The sequence below is a fragment of the Ursus americanus genome, chromosome 3 (genome assembly GCF_024610735.1).
Source record: "Ursus americanus isolate L20-20 chromosome 3, mUrsAme1.1.p, whole genome shotgun sequence".
NCBI classification, from domain to species: domain Eukaryota; kingdom Metazoa; phylum Chordata; class Mammalia; order Carnivora; family Ursidae; genus Ursus; species Ursus americanus.
In genome coordinates, this window is record NC_142129.1 from 70586161 (window position 1) to 70608069 (window position 21909).

Here is a 21909-nt window from a genome sequence, read left to right on the forward strand (position 1 = left end):
CATACACCAGGCTAAGAACTTTGCCTTTTATTCCTAGGCTAGGTCTCAGTTTTTTTCTGCATCCTAGGACTCGTGATGGATGGAGCTCAACAACTGGTCATACAGGTGAAAAACCCAGATTACAGGCAGATCAGGAGATAAAACCATCTTCAGGACAGAAGCAATTACAACCATTGGTTGTAAAACCACCTTGTTCTTTCCCACTCCTGGCAGCAAATGAATGAAACTAGCAGGAATATCAGCCCTCTCTTCAGTGGTGGACAAGGGGGCCACACACAGTAATACACAGGGGTATTAAACTACAAACTACAGATCAGATCCTGCCCAGTGCCTGCCTTTATAACCTATAAGCTAAGACTGGCTTTTACTTTTTTAAATGGTTGAAAAAAAACCAAAAGATGAATATTTGATGTTACACAAACATTACATGAAATACAAATTTCAGTGTTCATAACTAAGATTTTATTAGAGCCCAGCCACACATTCATTTCTGTGTTGTCTGTGCTGCTTTCTCATCCTCACAGCAGGGGTGAATAGCTGCTACAGAGACCACATGCCCTGAAAAGCCTGAACTGTCCTTCACAGACAAAGTCTGCCAAACCCTGATCTCTGCTACACTTCACCTGCATAAAAACATACTTGTACATAGAAGAAATCACCTTCATCAGTTATGGAGAGAAAAAGGAAAGAACTACATAGTATGGTTATTTGTGAATAAATCACAAATAGAAATGGGCTCTCAGAAATGATCTGGCTTTTCACTATTTTCCTCAGCAGTTTTCCTGTGGTAGATACGCTTTAAAACTTTTCATGCATTTTGCCAAAAAACTAGTAGATTTTTAAAACTTGATTGAAGATGGATATTTTCTTCCTAAAGTGTTTTCTCTATCTTCAAGTATTTTTAACTAAGAAATAAACTGGGAGCAAATGTGTAGGTTGACTTTTAATAACATTGCTCATACAACCACTTCTGTAAGGATTTCTTCTCAAGATAGAGGGTTGGGTGAGTTGATTTGAAAAATGGATAGGGTGGAAGGAGAATTTACTTTTAGGAACTTTTATCAGAAGTTTTTGTTTTGTGTTTAGGCCAAATTTTAATGTGTGGAAGGACTACCTTTTATTTTTATAAATATTAGGAAATTTTATCTGATAAATGAAAATATATATTATATATATTATATAATAAATATATAATATATAATATTAATGAATATAATATAATATATAATATAAATATAAGCTTTCTGTGTTTGGAAATGATTTCAAGTTATTTTCTTTCCATCTGCCTTCCCTCTATCCTCATCTAACATCAGCGTCTCTGTTTTGATAAAAGGAGACGAATTAGATTTTTAAAATTATATCTTGAACTTTTTTCTACTTTAAAACTAAGAATGGAGACCTGTGCGTGTGAAGTCCCCACATGCTTGCCAATTTCACATCAGATTTCTTCTGTCCAGTCATGCTGCTCTGCTGTCTGTCCCTGAAACATGCCATCCTCCTCCCCATTTCAGGATGTGCACATGAGCTGCTGTTCCTTTCTTCCAGGATGCATTTCCCCTCACTCTGTGCATGGAGTCAGCTCAAACGGCTCCTTCCCAGCCACCATATGTAGGCTTTCCCGTTACTGCCCAGGCTCCATGTTTCACCCTCCATTCTCTAGTTTGTTTCCTTCCTCACATTCAAAGGATATTCACTTGTCTTTGCTTTTTTGGGCTGTTTCCTCTAGATGGAAGACCAAGATCAGGGACAAAGTTGTGTTCATCACCTTGTTCCCAGGACAGAGCAGAGTGTCAGCACATAGTAAGGGCTCAAAAATATTTGGTGACTGAATGAATCAAAAGCAGTGCAAGCTCCCTCCCCTCTCCCCGCTACTACCAAGTAAGAGCTGAGCCCAGCAACCTGTTTTCATAGAGTATGGAGGCGGAGATGGGAGCCAGGAGACAAATAACAACTTTACAATGGAGAAAGCTGGCAAACAGGACTTTAACTATATGATCAAAGTTAACATCATCAGTGATAAGTCATGTTGACAGCATGTACCCTTGATGTGATGTGATGAGAAGGTCCACTTCACTTCTGTGGTCTTTCTCCCCAAAACATTAGATGAACCCAAACTGAGGGACAGTCTACAAAATGTCTGACTGGTACTTCTCAAAACTGTCAAGGTCATGAAAAACAAAGAAAAGTCAGAGAAACTGTCATAACCCAGAGGAAACTAAGAACACGTGACAACTACCTGTAACGTGCTATCCTGGACGGGATTCTAAAATACAAAAAAGAAATTAAGGGAATATGAATGAAGTCAAAATAAAGTTGTTTAGTTCATAGCAATGGGACATTGTGGGGTCCTGAGATGAGACAAACATCTGTCCATAGCACATGTAGTTGTGTAAGATGTTAACAATGGGGAAAGCCAGGTGAGGATGATATAGAAATTCTCTATTGTCTTTACAGTGTTTCTATAAATCTAAAATGATTCTAAAATTTAAAGTTTATTATTAAAAAAATGAAGGACTGCGTCTCCTTGGAACTGTATACAGAATTGGTCATTTTAAATAGAGGAGCCGTAGCATTCTGAGTTTTCACTGTATGAGAGAAAAAGAACCTCTGTGCATTTTGATGAACTTTTCCTTGGACACAGCATGAGCCACCTACGTGGGCTAGACGGTGAGATGTCAGTTAAGGTTCGACCTGAAATAACTTGGGCAGCAAGCTAATCAGAGATGAATTTTGATATAAAGGTATTTGAAAACTGATACGTACACTCTATGGCAAAGGAATTCAAGATGAAAAATTTACCTGAACTATTAAGTTTGGGGCATTAGCGGGGAGTGAGAATGTAGAGAAAAAATGGAATTCCCAGAGAAGGGGCAAAAACTTTTCTTCATCAGAGCAGGGAACAGCAAGCTCACCACCACTTCTCTGGGGAGGTGATCTCTCAGACAGGGTTAGGTCCCCTAACTCCAGCTTCTCATGTTACTTCCTGCAACTGTAATGTATTTAACTTATAAAAGGACCAGCCACTGTCATGGTTCTCAGAACCAGAATTTGGTCTCTTACTTTGAAAGACACCGCTCAGATGAGTCGAAGTCGTTTTGGCAATATAGCAGCCCTCCCTGACCTGAACGAAATAGGGTTAGTCACTACGGTCACCAGTTAAGATGCACTGTAATGTACCTGTTTATTAAAATCCCCTTGGATAACTTTATATCCTTCAACTAAAATAGGAATTCATTAGATCCCTCAGCTCTTATACGCAAATAATATCGGCATCTGACACACGGCCTTTCAAGTGGAGTATACTCAATTTTCTCATGAAGACATTAATGTTACAAGATGTTAATTAACCCAGTAGATCATTATCTCACAGGAAGAAATACAAAACAGGACCTACAGGTTATTATTTTTCTACTTGGCATTAATCTTATTCTGGTCAGCAAAAAATAAAACATTGTTCTCCTTCTTTCCTAATTCTCAGGGCAACAGTTTGGGTTCAGTCCCAGTACACAATGTAGGACTTTAATATTTTAAAATATGGTGCAATCCAAATCTCAAAAAAACCACCTCGCCTGGACTTTAGCTTCTAATCTCATCCACGTATTGGCAAAGGCTTGCAATTCCTTAGGATAGAAAGCCTGAAGCAGACAAGTGATGAGTCTCAACGCGTAACCAGAGTCCCGGAGGGATCACAGCACAGCGTAGCCTGTGCATCTGAGTCTGCGCGCAGAGGACTGCGACCCGCCCCGCTCACGCTATCACCTGTGCGGGGGGGGGGGGGGGGGGATATGGGGGACCTGTCCCTTCCCAAAAGACTTCTTTAACTGCAAGTTCGGAGGCTTCTACTCAAGTTCAGAGAATCATTTAGAACCACTCAGAACTGTCTGCATTGTCAGAACATTTGGAAAGAGGGCTGTAGATAAAGACAGTGTCAAGCTGCTTCCGGCAGGAAGAGAGATGAGCAGAACCACGACTCACTGCAAGTTAGTTCTTTTGCTTTCTCTTCCAGCGTTAGGCTGGCACCTGCAATGTCCTCAAAGCCTATGTGTCAGTCAGTGAAAAATCACCTTAAGTTTTGCTTCTTACCCTTTACTGTGTATGCTAATCAGGTGGAGATCTTAGTAGAACACAGAATTCTGACTGACTGGGTCTGGGCTGAAGCACGAGATCTTGCCTTTCTTTTTTTCTTTCCTTCCTCTCCTTACTCTTCTTTCTCTCCTTCCTTCCTTCTTTCTTTCCTTCCTTTCATTATTATTTATTTTTATTTTATATTTTTTAGAGAGAGAAAAAGAGTGAGAGAGCATGGGGGGGGATCTCAAGCAGGCTCCACACTCCGCACAGAGCCTGACTAGGGGCTGGATCCCATGACCCTGAGATCATGACCTGAGCTGAAATCAAGAGTCAGATACCCAACCAACTGAGCCACGCAGGCGCCCTGAGATTTTGCATTTTTAACAAGCCTCCCAAGCAATGCAGATGCTGCTTAAAGGAATCTAGGTAATTCTGTTTTGAAAGGAGTTGGGTTTTTTTGTTTGTTTTTGTTTTTTTATTCAGGTTAATTTTCTGAATGTGTATTCAGGCTCCAGCCAAAGGAACAACAAAGAAACAACAGACTGGTGAAGTAAATTAGATTAAATGCTAAACACAATCTGAATTCTACACACTGTGATGCAATACTAACTCAGAAAGGTTCCACATTAATTAACCTAATAGGTAATTTTGTTTAGCCATGGTTCACTGAAATGCACCACTATGCAATTAAAGCTAGTATGATTTGATGCACCAAGGTGGCCATTTATTTATCTCACTTTTCTCTGTTGGAATGTATGTATTTATAAAATGGACCAAAGAGTTCTGTTCTCTAAGAGGTTAGCTTCTAAAAGACCAAATTTAAAATAAAAAAATCTTTTTTCTATAACTTGTAAGAAAATTTATTACACAGAACAGATGTGATCTTTTCATGTTGGCATCTGCAGTATTTGAAAAGTGAAAGATTAAAAAATTACATCCCACATGCCCTTGGTGACTATTGAAGGAACTGAATTGATTAAACTGTCACTCATCATTTACTGTGTGGTTAGTGGTTCATTAGGCACAGATAGGCACAATATATCTTAGTCAAATACTTCTGTGCAGTACTTAGCTCTCAAGAAATGAAAACGAAACCAAGCCAGACCTTAGACTGTGTGTAAAAACTCATCTCAGAAAATATTCAATCCAAAACAACAGACCGTTTATGGAAGGGGAACGCTAAGATTTATTTTTCAAACTGTGAAACAACTTAAAAAGTTGTACTTACCAATTAAACATATCAGGACAAAAATTAAACAAAAGCAAAGAATGAAGTACAGAAAGTCAATGTAGTTTAGTAAATCCAAGGCCCAGGGTGACCTGCTGCTGACCTGGGAGGAGGGAGCAGGTGGGTGAGTAGAAGCTGCCTTTCCAGCGTCCACACCTGAAATAAGACTTGGGAGGAAGATCAAGAAGCCCACCCACCTTAAAATACCAATGGCATTAATGCCCCTTACCTTACAGTAATTCTTGCTCACATTTTAATATGCATATATCTAACTATATATTTTAGTATATATATTTCATTATACATATATTTTAGTACATATATATTTTAGTGTGTGTGTGTATGTTGAATCATATAGCAGAGTTGTATTTCTGCTTTCTGGTCCAGTTACCTGAGCTAGAAACTCAGGAGTTATCTGAAACCCTTGCCTTTCCTGTATTACTCTCATTCCATCATCAAGGTGTCATATCCTAACTATTCCTAAATAGTTCTCCATTCTGGTCTCCAACCACTTTCCCCCTCCCTCCATTCATTCCTTTTTCTCAACTGCTTCTTAAACTTTGTCCTTGTACTTCACCCACAAGTATCAAGGTAGGTTACTGTCATCCATGGCAGGGCCTACGTGTCCCTTAACCCAGATTTTGTCAATAATTACTGCTTGATGACACCTTCCTTGACCTCCCCACCTCTCCTCAACTAACCACCAAGAAAGAGTAAGTTTATCACCTTCACCTCTGAGCTGCCGGTGTACTCACCCTGTACCTGCATGACAGCTTATCACACTACGTTTCCCTCTGAGCTTGAAGGCATGGCTGGATTTTTCTTTTCTTTGTAAGCCCCAGGACCTGATCCAGTGTCCAGTACAAAACAGGTGTTCAATAAATATCCTTAAAATGAATGGATGAATGAATGATTTGCATAAGCTAGTCTGAGGAGTGCACATAAGAAATTGCAGTAGAGACAAGAACTTGATGCAGAACTATTATTATTATTATATTAAATGCAAAAAGAAATCAATTCAGCAAAATATCTAAACCAAATTTCACCAAAATATCTAAACCCTAACTTCATTTGTAAGCTACTCCAAAGGAATTCCAGCAATCTCTATGAAAACCTCTGGTTCGGCAGTACAAATTTACTTGAATGCTAAAATCTAGAGCTGGAGGAATTTTAGAGAATGCCTAAGACAATGTTTTGATTTTTACATGTGAGGAAACTGTACTACATGCTTAAATGTCTTAGTTTCCACCCCAGAACCTGAAAAAGTGACCCTGAATCCTAGGCCAGCGATCCCTTCGTGATGCCATGCCGCCTTCCTAGTTAGAACGTGTCTATTTGGTCGGTCTGGTTAGATTAAAAAAGGAAAAAACAGAGATGGCAAATTGGTTCTCATTACTGATGACACAAATGCTAACAAGGATAAAAATAAAACAAAATTAGATCTTCAAAATTAAGGTGCGGGCAGAGAAATCAATAAAATTATCCTTAAAAACTGAGGTCTATCGTCATGGTTCATGTGCTGAAAATAAGATCGTTGTGGGTGTTTAAAAACACATGAAAATTCAAAACCGACTCCCATATATAATGAAGACCCCAGAGATAAAATCTTAAAACAACAGCTACGGGCTATATAGATTATAAAGTAGGAATATTTGGACCAGGAACATCCGAGAAACTAGTCCCAATTAATAAAAAAATGTACATAGGTAAGGCCTTTATGAGGACTATGGTAAGGAAAAAAATGTAAAACTCAAAATATTGCATTGGATAGCAAAAAAAAAAATAGTATTTCCTGTACTACAGAACAATACAGGAAGAGAGAAGTCCCATTTGATTAGTTATTTAAAATGCTACCAGGGAAAGTACTTCTCCAAGGAATAACTGTAGACCACGCAGGACAAGAGAAAACAAATTAATAAGCCTTGCACATCTTTAATTTCTGTTTATATGACAGATGCAGAACAAGGAAGTTATAAGATTTCTCCCTGCAAATGTATTAATCCTCCTGCAATAATGTGAAATGAGGAATCAGGAAAAAAAAATTGTTCATGGGTAATTCTCTTAGAGATCAAAGCAAATGACATACTGAAATCTTTTTTAGAGAACCATATCTGCATATCACAAAGAGAAATTGCTGCTGAAACCTTCATGTAAATTACTCTATCGTTCTATGGGAGAATTCTGAACTTCCATCTACAGGGTGTTCAGTTACTATATTTAGTTCCAGTCACCACGGGGCACAGCTGGACTTCGATGGGCTCTGGTTAAGAACGCTGGCGTGGGCACTCCTAAGATATACGACTGCATGGATGATATGTGACAGTAAGATATTTGACAACCATCTGATAGCTTAGATAATAAATGGAAGACCTGAGGGCAAAGACCTTTCCATTGGAAATCCACATTGTCCATTTTTTTGGTGAAGTCTGTGGGTTTTGTGGAATATTCTCGAAGATGTGCCCTGGAATGTGGCTGTGCAGACTAGACAATCAGTAGCAGTAGCACCAATGGGTGCTGCTTGAAGTCACGGAGCAGGTATTTTTCATTCCGGAGCCCTGGACATTCTGTACAGTTTTGCTAAATGAATAAATGAATGAATAAAGATACTTCTATTGTGAAAAGGAGATCTTCGTGGGAAGGAGGCTGCCCTAGGACTCCAGAGGGTTTGTTTTGTTTTGTTTTCCCCTGTGCCACCACTAACCAGCTAATGTGGGCAACATAACCAAGCGCCTTCAGATTTGGGGGGGCAAGGGGTTAAAATGGCCATAAAACAACAATATAACAAAAATATGAATTGATTTCACTGGGTTGTTAAAACTCTGAAACAGTTTCTAAATTAAACATGTCAGGATTAAATGACAAATACATGAAAATGTATAGAGTTCATATAATACAGTTAAATTTGCAGAGTTTATAGTAGGCTGTGAATATATCCTGTTTTCAGAGGCAAACATGGTAGAAGCTAACAATCAAGGAAGAACCACCAAATTATCAATAAGAATAGAAAAGCCTTGCCAAACTCTACAGAAAATGAAATTATGTAAACATCTCATTCTTAGAATCTACTGTCTCTATGGAAATACAGAGAAATATAAAATGCCATAGCAAACGATGAACAACTCACACGTGTCTAGGAAAACAGGGAGCTACTCAGATTCGGTTCCTGGTAATGCCATGCTTCAGCTGTGGGCCCATCTGAGGGTACATACAGCCAACTCTCCAGCCCTGGACCTCAGGCATCTCATGCTGGGGCAGGGGACTGAACACCACCTCCCCGCCCCCTGGCTGTGTCTCCAGGCCCTGATGCACAGCCTGCCAGACCCCCAGTCTAGACCTCCCCCTTCTACTCCTGCCTTGTTCAGAGCCAGAAGGAATGATGCTGGGGCATCCAGAGAGATCAGAGGAAGAGCGAAGCGGATGGGAGAGACAGCTATAGGAGTTCTGTATAGGCTGAGTTTCTAACAGGGATGGAGGGCGCTCAGATATCCCCTGGGGGAAACCTGAACAGAAGAGGAGGCAGCAGGGGGAGAGGACCCTGAGGTCTGATTGCCCTCCCTTTGGCCTCATTAGGGCAACAGAAATGGAGAGCAGAGGACCAGGCTGCCAGTTGTCCGGCCTCAGCCCTTCATGCCCTAACACTAGGCCCACCTCCCTGCCCTGCTTCCCAGCACTGGGCCATGGTTGCTGGGCCCAGGCTGGGTGTTTTTCAGTATTTTTAAGCATTGCGACGGAACAGTAAAGCATTTGTTGTATGAAAAAAAAAAAAAAAACCACCACTAAGTACCTATTACAGACTATGATTACATTTTATTTATTTACTGTTTTTTAAATTTTTTTTAAAAGATTTTTTATTTTATTCATTTGAGAGAGAGAGAGTGAGCCTGCAAGACTATGAGCAAGGGGGAGGGTCAGCGGGAGAGGGAGAAGCAGACTCCCCACTGAGCAGGGAGCCTGACGTGGGGCTCAATCCCAGGACCCCGGGATCATGACCTGAGCTGAAGGCAGATGCTTAACAGCCTGAGCTACCCAGGCACCCCTGGTTTTATTTATTTTTTAATGGAATTCAGCAGGCTGTTTTTCGGCCACTAATGGGTTATGTTAGTTAAGTTTGACTTTAATTCTTTTTCTATTTTTGTATCATTTCTTTTGATCCCTTAATGACACCTTTTACCAATAGGAATCTAAGGACGCCGCATTTAAAGAACAAAACTGAGAAAAAAATAAAAACACATTTAAATTTCTCAGTTACATAATACAGTGTCTAAAATCAAGAGAGTCACCAGTAAATTTAAGTTATAGTAATTCATACAGCAGAATACCAGTAAATGAAAATGTGGATCTTAAAGTACACTCCAGACAATGCAGTGTCCTGAGTAATTAATTTAAATATCACAACAGTACAGAAGGTCCCCACTTCCATCTTTCAATGAACAGTATAAAGTAGACAGCCAAATCCCTACAGTCACACAATGATGTTTATCCAAGCTCCTAGTTGCTCCCCAGTTACATATCCATTCAATCATATCTTTCCTGTACACATAAATTAACAGACTACCCTTTCGCCTTCATTGGATTAGAAACTTTATAATGACTGGAACATTTGTGGGAAGAGTTTCACTAATTGCTTTTGCTTGTTTTAATAGCAAGCTTATGTGGGAGCCACACAGGCCATTGATCCAAAGGACTGCCTTCCACAGCCAATTCTTTAAATTCATGTACAATTTTTATCTTCTTCATTATCACTTCACATTCTATTCCCTTTCATCACTAGCTCCTCAAAAAGCATATGGCTTTCTTTTTAAGTTTGTTTTCATGAATAAAGTTGTCATGATGTCACTAACAGTTTAGTGGTAAGGATGACAAATTTCCACTGTCACACTAAGTCCTGGCAGTCAAGAGGCTCCAGGCTGCCTGTGCTGTTGGACTGGCTCCCACCCATTAGCACCTACAACTCATGTCTGTGTCCAAGCAAAATCACAAATTTCTACAGGGCAAGGACCTTAGCAGTCAACCGTCCCTAGTTAAGGCCACGAGTGTTAAATTTTCGACAAGAGTAGGACGTGGGCAGAATGCCCCTTCCCTCCCCAAAATGACCAAAGTGTCGGTTAATGAATAAAATTTTAAACAAGGACAAAATAAATAGATGAGGAAACACCAGTGGATAAGAGAGAACTTTCTTTCAGACGATGTGGATGAAGGTGTGGCAACTCTAGGCTGACCACAGGCAGTTACAACTTTAAGTTATAGTCAGATTGTTTACTTAGGACAATTCAGAAAAGGCTCAGGACTGGGAGATACCGGTTCAAGAAAGTGTGAAGATGAGTCTGCAACTGGAGACTGGAGACCTGGAAGTTTGTACAAAGCAAGTGACCCACAGGCCTTCTCTGACCATCTACCATCCCAACCCACCAGCAGGGCACCAAGTGTTTTCTCTGGAGAAATTAAATCCAAAAGGCCTCAAATTGAGAATAAGAGAGATCAGGGTGAGGCATAGAGCTGAGAAAAGGGAAATTAAGTGAAAAATATGTTTACGGGCCTGTGAGATCATCAGCTCCCCTCTCCTGTCCGGCCTTGAGGATGACGGATGCCAGGAATCAGCATCTGGGGAAGAACAAAGACTAGGCCTCCAGACACTATGTGTGTGGATCTACCAACAAAGAGTCCAGCTTTTTGACTGAACAATATATAACAAACTCACCGGTCAACGGGTGCCCCCTAGGTATACAGATTTATAGTGCCTCATTTATAAAAGTAAATGGACAGCCAAGGATTCCTCCCAACCCCACATTTAAGGAAAGCTTCTAATAGAAACCAGAGGAAAAGGAAGTGGGCACTTATATTTATACAATTAAAATTTTTTAAGAAAAAATGAAAGTCTGAGAGATAAAAAAGTTGTAAAATAAGACAGAAAATATTTTTAAAAATTGTGGATTAAAAATTAGGAGCTTCAATATCAAACTATTACAAATTTTCCCAAAAGTGAAGACAGAGAAGATGGAAGGAAATCATTAAAAAAAAAAAAAATCAAGAATTTTCCTAAGAATTATGTCTTTATATTGAAGAGAATTTACCCAGTACCAACGTAAAAAAAAAAAACAACCAAAGCACATTATCATGAAATTTCAGAATATCAGGAATAGCGAGAGGAATCTAGTATTTTCAGAGAAGAAGTATGAGGGGGCGTACAAATGACTGCGAATAAGAATAGAATCAGATTTCTCAGTAACAACAGCAGAAGCTCTAAAGAAATTAAGCAATGCATTCAAAATTCTGAGGGGGAAGAAAAACCTAATTATATACTCAGCCAACATTTATCAATCACGTGTGAGAGTGGAATAAAGACATTTTCAGAAAACTAAGAATTTGAAAATTGTATCTCTAATGCATTCTTTTTGAGTCTACTAAAGAGGGAAGACATGGAACCCAGGAAACAGAGAATCTGGAACCAGTAACGGTCCGGAAAGAACTGAATCCAACTCAGAACAGACTTTAATGAGGTGATTACTTACAGAGATGTAAGGGAACCAATAAGACATACTCAACACTAAGAGGCTAGCAACAGAAGGAAGCCATTACCTGCCTTAGAACTAACAGCCATTATTACCCCTAGAATTAAAAAGGTCAAGTGTTATTGGAATCTACTGACAGCTAGAGCCATGGAAGAAGGGTTATAGTCAGTCATTTCCAGAAATATGGGGTAAAGAAAAGAATTAGGGAAGACTCTTCAATCTCCTTCTTTTCCCTGTCCATTGCCTGAACCCAACGTGAGACCAGTTAGCCAAGGCAGCTTGGAGGAGGTACTGCATAGGGGTTAGCCGTCCAGGTCACTGGGCAGGGAACACTTGGGTAGAGAACAGATTTGGAGAGAATCTTGAGTCTGTAGCCAGCAGTCCTTAGGTCTGAATTAAGCACTCAAGTGCATTAAGGTGCTTCTGACTACTAGTATTTAGCAAATTATGGCTCTAGTGCTTTGTGAGAAAGATGGCCACACGTCACAGTTAAGTCTCTGTTTTACACCTATTACCCTAGCTGAGTAATTATTAACTTTCAAAAGTACCCTGGTATGGATGATATACTACACGGTCTTCCTAATTTTAAGGGACTCCAGTAGTAGAAACGGGCTCAGAAACTATGGTCGCCTCACGAGCTCAGCTTTCAACCACCTAGATGCCGGTCTGACTATGCCCTGTTCTTCTGTTATGTTCTATTGCATTGTGCGTGGCTACATCAACAAGTCACTTGGGTCATGTATTATTTGAGCAGCTCTCAAGAGCTCTTAAAGAGTTGTTACTTTTGACAGTGACTAATTTGAATCCTCTTTGGTCTTATGAACTGATTAATAAGAAAATGTGTAAATAATGTTGACAGAGAGATGACTTTATGTGGCTCGTGAATTCAAATTCTCATTCTTACTACCATCCTTTTTTAAATTTAAATTTATTTTTATTTTTTTAAAGATTTATTTGAGAAAGAGAGAAGGAGAAAGAGAGAGTGGTGGGGAGGGGCAGAGGGAGAGAGAGACTTCAGTAGACTACACACTAAGTGTGGAGCCCAACGCAGGGCTCTATCTCAGGACCCTGAGATCGTGACCCTGAGATCACGACGTGAGCCAGACACCCAACTGACTGGGCCACCCAGGTGCCCCACTACCATTCTTTTTAAAATGGATTCATTCATTTTAGCAGGAGTGGTAAATGAGTAATGGTTAAGAGCTGGGAAAATACATGCCAGCATCGTTATTGGTCTCATGAAAATGTATCTAATCCAGTGATTCACATAAGTTTATTTCAGAGAAATTCCTCCTTGAATAAAACTACATGATACAGAACACTGACATGAGGGGAGAAAGGCAGTCCATAAGCCAGTTGAGTGAGAGTGAAAGCCACCTACTTTATTCAAAGCACGTAAAGGATCCAAAATGACTCAGAGCATAACCTAAATTAGAAAAATGGAATTTTACCATATTTGTGTTTTAGAATCACCTTACTACTAGTAAAATAAAAACCAATTTCTTAGAAATCGTCTTAAGAAGAGATTATGTAATATGTTGTAAAAAGAAAGGGCTTTGCAATGAGTTAGCCCTAAGTTTGCATGTTATCTCTATTTACTAACTAAATGAACTTTACTATCTCATTTAGTCTCTCTGTGTTTTATTTTCTTCCACTGTATCACGGTGCAGTAGGAAAGTAATTAAAACGTATAAGACAAAAAATGCATAAAAGGAACTTAGAATACAGTTTGTGTCCAATAAGATATCTCTTGTTACTATTATGATTACTATTTCTTAATACTCAATTACTATTATTACTATCACTCAGTTACTCAAGACAGGACTTTATACAGAACAAATTTATATCCAGGGTGGGGGCTATAATAGAACTCATTTATGATTCTCTCTCTTAACACAGTGGTAAACAACCTGAGTCCTAGGAAATCTTATTTTATTACATAAGTTTCCTTGGTTCAGGAGTGCTCATTAAGGATGATGGCAGAACTCCATACATTGACAATATGTATGGTGATTAGTCTTATTTAATAAAAAGCAATGCTAAATGGCCTTATAATACTCAATAAATAGGCAATTCCTTTTCTGATATATGCAAAATCAACTTAGAAGCAGACATTTTTCTATATATCAAGATTGGTATGGAATTTTTTTTCTAACAACCCAGCTGCTACAATGTTAAATAAATTAATTTTAATCTTAAATCAGAGACGTAATGGAGAAAAGGATGATTTAATATGCAATCTCATTACATTTGACAGGCTTATTTATAAATGATTTGCCCCACATTTTGACAAGCATAGTTAATATGTTAATTAGCTTTTAAAAAGATGATGAAAGGAAGAGACTGGTGCGCTCTCATTCTTCAGACATCGTGTTGGGGAGCACTGTCACTGATGCCACAAGGTGGGGCCACTGCACATCGTGGCCTCCAAAAGCACTGTGATATTGATGAGATACTATTATTTATTAGCTACATTAGTCACCATATGGTACAAATTAATCCCTTAAAATAATCCCAAGTGACCTTCCACTTTAGAAAACAAATGCCACTCGAAACATATTTATGAGCTTCTATAAAGAAACCTAAAGCTTATTTAGAGCAATGACTTCGACGGCTACAGCAGAACGCCCTGACAGGGGAGGTACTACACAGATAAGCTGCTTTTCACACTAGCACTTCTCATAATGCGGTTCTCAGTCCTTCATAAGCCTTTCGGTTTGGAAGCTTAAAGATGATTTCCTATGCCTTGACTTTCAAAGACTTATAAGATCCAAGAATTAAGGGAAGTTATACATGAGAATATGCCCAATTTGATCCCTCTCCTTAAATCCTCCTCCACGGAGGGAGACAAAGGTATCAAAACCTACATTTCCTGCTGAGTTCTCGAACTGCATGTGTATTTCCACACTACCACAGCGTTGGAGACCTAGAGCAATAAATCATCACACGGCGAGCTCTGATTTTCCATCACTTGCTGCCAATGTTAATGCATATGTGTCTTCATTAATATTTTTATTGCCTGTGGCTATTTAAACAGAAAACTGGGAAATGTAACACTGTGTAGGGATTGTTAGTTTTTAGTTACTGCCCTACTGCCCCAGGATGGTAAATGAACTGTAAAAATAGCCTGAACCCACTACCACCTGCCTCCCCGCTATTGTCCATGCATTCATATTTGCACTTCTCTTTGGTGCAGCTGAGCCATGACTCAATTACAGTCCCGTATCTAGTGCTGTGAATACCCAGCATCGATGTCATTGATTATGCAAAAATCAGTGTCCTGTGAACTTCTCTCTAACTGGAAAAATACATACATTTTATCAGACTTAACAGAAATAACAAAATGGCTTTTAGAAAATGGCTTGGAATGAAATCAGAGTCAGAATGTCAGCCATAGCATAGACATAACTCAGATTTTAGGGCTTGAAAATGGAAAGCCAATAAGCATGGGAACTGCTCAAACACAACACATTTACTATTTGGTTTTGGCAATGAATAATCTTGGCAGGCAGACAAAAGGGCATTTGGGGTCTTCTATTTTGTATCAGTTTTCCTCCCTTCCACTTAAATAACAGTCTTCTTCTTATGCTTCATTATGTCTCTGTTTAAAGCAAATTGGCAGAAAGAACCCAAGCCTTCTTCAAGAGGATGAACACACACACACACACACACATACACACACACACACGTGAAAGAAAAAAAAGGTTGGTGGGTAGAAATCAAATACCATATATCAGAAACAGACATATCAGCAAGTCATAATGCATGTGGTTCTTTGTACTTTAAAGAGCACTTTTAAATGTCTGGAAAAAATTAGCCACTAGTGTATAAAAAACAGCTTCTTCCGATTATGAGTGTAGAGACTTAACTGAACTGCCAAGCGCTAAGGCAAAACTGGCTCCAAGCCACAAATATTTTCAAACTACGTTCTATTAGCAGAGTCCTTAACTGACCTCACTGAAAGACAACCTAGAATTTTCATACTCAAAAAAATAAAAACACTCCATAACTCAAGAATATTAACTAATGATTATTTGTATAGTCAACTCTCAACTGTAAGGCAGGAAGGAGGAAGGGAATGAGAAAGGTAGTAACGGATATCCTGATAACTGACCGTTATTTCCAACCTTTTCCTCCATTATGACTAATGATCAAAATACCTCTTTAAAAAAAAAAATACCTCTTTTGCCCAAACCCCTGCCTAGCCTTGGGGAAAAAAAACTTAATTGTGTAAACAACCATCCTAAAAAAAAAAAAAAAAAAAGCCAAAAAGTGTGATGAAAATATGAACTGGCTTGGCTTCTTAACGATGTATGGTCATCTTTATTCTCAGTGTTTTGGAATATGCATTACATTGGTATTAGATTTATTGTGAGGCATTACAAAATTTATGACAATAGATTTTAGGCTGTTTGATGACCCAGATTCTTTTATAGCTCTATTGAAAGCTATAGATCTACACCCTATAAAAATAAATACATCCATGTGTACATAAAATGTTGCATACATTTTCAGTGGCATCACAGATCCTGAAATCCTATTCCTGGGGAGGGGGGTTACTGGAGCCTAAATTAAGAAAATCTACACTGTGCCCTACATCACAAAGAACTTGATTGTTTTCTTACTGTAAAACGTTTGGATCAAAAACATCAGGAAAGATGCCAGGCCTCATTACAGCCTAATTTACTAAAAGCCAAGATTACTGAGGGAAGAACAGTGAAGTAAGTACATGGCAGGAAGATAAATAACACATGCTGAAGTTTTATTGGGTCATAAACATTGTAAGAACATGTAACTAAATTTCGTATAGGGGGCAAAATCATTCATGAAAGATGATTCCTATGATAAAATAGCACAAGTGCAATGTGAATTGTTTTACTCTGAACACAACTGTGAGTCTAGAAAAGGGATTTTCTGTTGATAGAGGACATTTTCAAGTCTCTAGGAAGACTTTCCTGAATACTAAAAATAAGATTATTTGCTTATTTGATTATCTGATTTAGATCACACTGGATTGGAAACTCATTGTACTTTTTTTAAAAGATTTTTTTTAAAAACTTTATTTGACAGAGAGAAAGAGTGAGTGAGAGAGAACACAAGTTGAGGGGAGGAGCAGTGGGAGAGGTAGAAGCAGACTCCCCACCTAGCAGTGAGCCCAACGTAAGGCTCGATCCCAGGACCCTGGGATCATGACCTGAGCCAAAGGCAGACCTTTAACCAACTGAGCCACGCAGGTGCCCTGGGAACTCATTATATACTTTATAATTAATAATAATTATGCATTAAATCTTGTCAGTCTTTGGGCCTCCTAAACAGGTTTTTAAGTTTTGCTAAACCATCACATGAAACTGAGACTCTATTGAAATTAAACTTATTGTGATTATTCTTAAAAAGTAATTGTTTTGTTTCATTTTGGATAATTTGTACCAAGTTCTCAAGAGTGTACTACACCAAATTTAGTGACTAACAGTTACATCAAAATTTTCAGTCCACTTAATCTGAGCTTTGCTGTTGAATTGAAACACACTTCCTAGTCTTTCCAACCCATACTGCTATTTGGAGATATATGCCTCCTTGTTATAAATTGAGCTAAAATTAAGACCCTCAGGGAGAAAAATCATTGTACTGACAGAAAAATATCTCTGCCCCTGTGTTCATCAAGAACCATTACCAGACACCATCTGCAAGGGAGTCTCTGATTAGGGAATAGTCCCAATCATGTTTTTTTTTTTTTTTTTTAAATCCAGCAATAATGCCACACACAGGCAAACACTCCTGCACCATTAATCTTCATTCAAACTGTTAGAATGTTTGTCTAGGCGTGACCCAGACCATGCATTAGAGATAAATTAGCTAGAGTAAATCTTCCATTTCTCACCACATGTCAAGGCAGGTGGAATATTCTGTCGAGCCCAGGAGGACATCTGGAGGTCTGTACCACAAGGTAACCACTTCATTGGAGTATGTGTGGCTAGGGACAGATTTTGCTCTCGCAAGACCTGTGGATTACAGGAAACATAGAGAAGTTTAACAGGCACTAATAGAACAAGGAAATTTAAATACGAATGCTCACAGTTTTAAAAGGTCAAACATGACATTGTAATACAGAATCACAAATGCAATGTCAAGATTACTAGAAAGGCTGGGGAAAGTATATTGCTGCCTACTTGTTTCAAATAATGCTAATAACCTATAATCACTTATATTTCCTAATCAAGCGTATAAATAAATCTGGTAAAATCCCAGCAAAGTAAACAAACAATTCATACACTATTACACATTACACAGAAGCTTAGAAATCTCCTGGACTTTCCAAAGAATATCCTCATGGAATCCTAGTTCTATGGGTTATAAGTATTATGAGAAAAGATTCCAAGGTCAAATGATTTTGGGAAAAGATGGTTTAAAAGTTAAAACAGGTCTTCATACTGTGAGACTTCTCAGTGCCCTTGATTTTTCTATTATGTATTGTGAATCTGAAAGAAGAGAATAGGATGTTTTTCTCAAAGGGTTGTCCCAAAACTACTTATTCTTTCAGTGTTCTGTCAAATATTTACTGGGAAATGTTTATTCAGGAAGCTCATTTGAAAACCACCTAAATAAGTAACTACAAAGGAATAGTTAAATTTGGAACATAGAGATGATGAGATACCATATAATAAATTAGAATGTTTTCTTAGAATTTTAAAAACTGAGAAAATAGTCACAGTAACATGTTAAGTGAAGGATTATGTGCAGTTTGACCTCATAACCACAAATACTTTAGCACAGGAAAAAGAATGGCAGAAACTGTTTGAAGGTCTTCAGTGGTTAGCTCTGGAAAATGGGATTATCCAGTTTTGGTGGTGTTATTGGTGTTGTTGTTGTTGTTGTTGTTGTTGTTGTTGTTGTTGTTTTGGGGGGGCAGAGGAAAAGGGAGAGAGAGAATCTTAAGCAGTCTCCATGCCCAGCATGAGCCCGATCTGGGGCTTGATCTCATGACCCTGAGATCATGACCTGAGCCAAAATCAAAACTCAGATGCCTAACTGACTGAGCCACCCAGGCGCTCCTCCAGTTTTTTTCTTTACTTAATACATTTTTCAAGGGTTTTTTCCGAGTTTTCTACAATGAATATGTAATCCTTTTAAAAAAAAAATCACAAAATATGTAGGTGTTCTTTTTCAAAAAAAAAAAACCCGCGTGATAGCTTTCTATCTGGGTACGTTCATTAATGACAAGTGAAAAGTATTATTTATTACTGTGAGGCTCAAAGCACATATAACATTTTTACAATAAATGTACCATAACATATTCATTTTAATGTTGATTATTTTTATTTTTATGTACTACTTAGGAACATGATTTTTCTCCTGTTTTTTAAACTCTTGGTATTCCCTTTACTGTATTATATGAAAATGTTAAAATTAATAGGACAGTGGATGAGACAAATAATTTCTAACTAATTCAACTATGGTTACTGTAACTGAATTTTTTCTACAATTCAGTTTTTATAATAATACAATGGTATATTATAAATTGGTTAATGTTAATAAGTATTCCATATTAAAATGTACAGACTATACATAAACATACACACATAATATATGGTACCCAACTTCTCTTCACGTGAATGCAACAACTATTTTTAATAATAGATTTCCATAGTAACCTCTACTTTTCTCTACGAAGTTTTAACCTACCAAAATTCAGGTAAAACTGAACAACAGATAGGACAATCAGGATGGTAAAGTGTTTCCAGAATTTAATAATCCCATCAAAAGATTTGGTTCCTCAAATGGGCATGTTTCTATACAGAGAAATAGGTTCTGACTCGTTCCATATGTTCTTGTCAAGTGAAATGGAATGCCAAAAACATTCAGGCTGGATTCCCTTGGTTTTTCTGAGGCCCTGCTGACAGAAAGCTAGGCTAGAGGAACAGGAGAATGAAAAAACTCTGAGATTTCTCTGATAGCTTAGAAGACCAGGCTGGTTATAGGAAACTGTGGTATTTCCAGTGTTAAAGAGAGAAGACCTCAAGATAACCTAGAAATAGTATAAATCTAAATAATTATGTGATTTTAGGTCAAGTATGTTTACTCTGAATATAAGTTTGTAAAAGTGGTTAAATATGTCTGAAAAATATAAAAAGGAAAAGTTCTTTGTTTCCTCTATTCTCCTTCCCACATGTTTAGGTCAAGGACTACCCAAGCACCATTCACGTGGGTCATATAACTTCCCAAATCAAGAGTGAAAATGAGTTTGTGATATCTAACTTTTTAACGTGCTAAGGCAGTTTCTTAAAATGGTTTGCATGTTAATGTGTCAGATTGAAAAATGTTACTATATTTTTAAGACACACTCCTCTGAAACGCTTGAGAAAAACTCTTCCAACATCTCACTTTAATATAGTCAATTAAGACATTTTCCTGTGGAAGGTGTCCTGTATAGTGATAAACAAAAGGCTTTCATCCTAAAAATATGTCTATTCACTTAAAAAGATATACAGATCCCAAAATTTTTCAGGGAGGGAACAAATGGCTAAAACAATGAATCAAAAAAGAGTATACCTTGAAGTAGGGATATATAACTACATTTTAATAAATATTTTTGGTAAAGATATTGCTATGTATTTACAGTCATGCATCAAAACACACTTACTCATGCAGAATTTATTAAACTGCATCCTCCAGCTGAAGGAAAACTGTAGGACAGGATTAATTAGCACAGCATGTGTGAAAGCTTTCTTTCTCTGTTCCTTGTCAGTTGCTATGGTTACACTACAGGAAGAGAGCTACACTACCTTTTAAAAAGGATGAAGTTCATGGGTTATTATCAAAACTTCTTATATTAATGTTTAGTTTGAATTAAAAGTCAAAAAGCAAAGTGAAATGCTAAACAGATGAGTACAGGTCATTTGCACGCTGCCACTTTGGCTGAGTGTGTGCATATGAAAGGGTGCGCGTTTCTATGGGCATCTAAAATGGATTACAGAGCAATTCAGAGTATTCCACTTGAACATGTTACCATCTCTAACTCATGAGAAACCCTAGAGGAGAGTAAAAAATCCTGCTGTTCACACCCTAGTACCAATTATTCAAAGTTGGGCAACCTTGATACCAGCTAGCACAGAAGAATCTTAGATTTCCAGAAGAGTTAAGAAGCTTTATAGTTAACTTCTTACCCACTGAAAGAATTCCTTTACATTATCTAAGATGGCGATCCAGCGTAAGATGCCAGCCTGAGCCTGGTTCTGCCCTCTGGCCGGGGCACAAAATAAAGCATGTGATAATGCTTCCCACATCTATCCTGAACAGACTGGCTGTTTAGCATCAACCAATGGACACTCCTCAGGCCTTACCTAACAGTTCTCAAAGCTGCAATGGAGACTGTTGGCTACTCCCCTTCTTTTAAATTTACTCCTTTGACTTGTCAGACATAGAAAAGTGAACAGGAGCGGCTTGGTCTCCTGGGATCTTCTCCCATCTGCCCCTTAACTGCTGGTTTTGTTTAGGGTTATATAGTCAAACCAGTGCTGCTCAATTATGTGTAGGTAACTATGGCTAATGCCATGTTTTAATGTCATCCATAGGTGATTTCTCAGAAGATTTGATCTCCAGCTCAGATTTGTTCACAGGTTTCAGATCTGGGGCTATTCCATTCTGTACCTGGGGATATCCCATTCTGTATCCCATTCTATCCCTGTCGGCACAGGTATAAAGATGTCCTACAGGCACTCGACATGACCCCAACCACAAGTGCCTACAGCCATCTGCATTGTCAACACAGGAAATAGGCCATGAGTCCAGGAGTAAATGCATTTCACTAGTAAACTGTTTCAGTTTCCCAAAACAGTAAAAGTTCTTTTAGCTGTACACAGATATATGTTAGATTTTATATTCCGTGCACATCTAGTTATTCTTTCCAACTCCAATGCATCCCTTGTGCATGTGGCAAGACTGGCTAGGGATTGAGTAACCTCTAATTCTGTGAAAAAAATTGCTAAACCTAGGATAGGGGTTCAAGAATGATAATTCCCATGTCTCTGCTCAATTCTTTGACCAAGGAATTGAGAAAGAACTGACAATGACTTATTTCTTTCTAATTTAGTGGAATAATGGCAAAAG

The 21909-nt window shown here is 38.3% G+C and overlaps 1 protein-coding gene across 7 annotated transcripts in view; it reads right to left on the reverse strand.

Annotated features, from left to right (window-relative positions):
• The window catches only part of CDK14 (cyclin dependent kinase 14), a 924301-nt gene that overhangs the window by 453955 nt on the left and 448437 nt on the right, over positions 1–21909 (reverse strand). For all 7 annotated transcript variants that reach the window (XR_015724025.1, XR_015724024.1, XM_045793298.2 and 4 more), the window contains one exon: positions 17684–17804. Coding sequence is in view for 5 of the 7 variants with exons in the window: in XM_045793298.2 (XP_045649254.1) it covers positions 17684–17804 (121 nt within the window). In the remaining 2 variants the exon portion in view is untranslated. The remainder of the gene's footprint in view (positions 1–17683; positions 17805–21909) is intronic.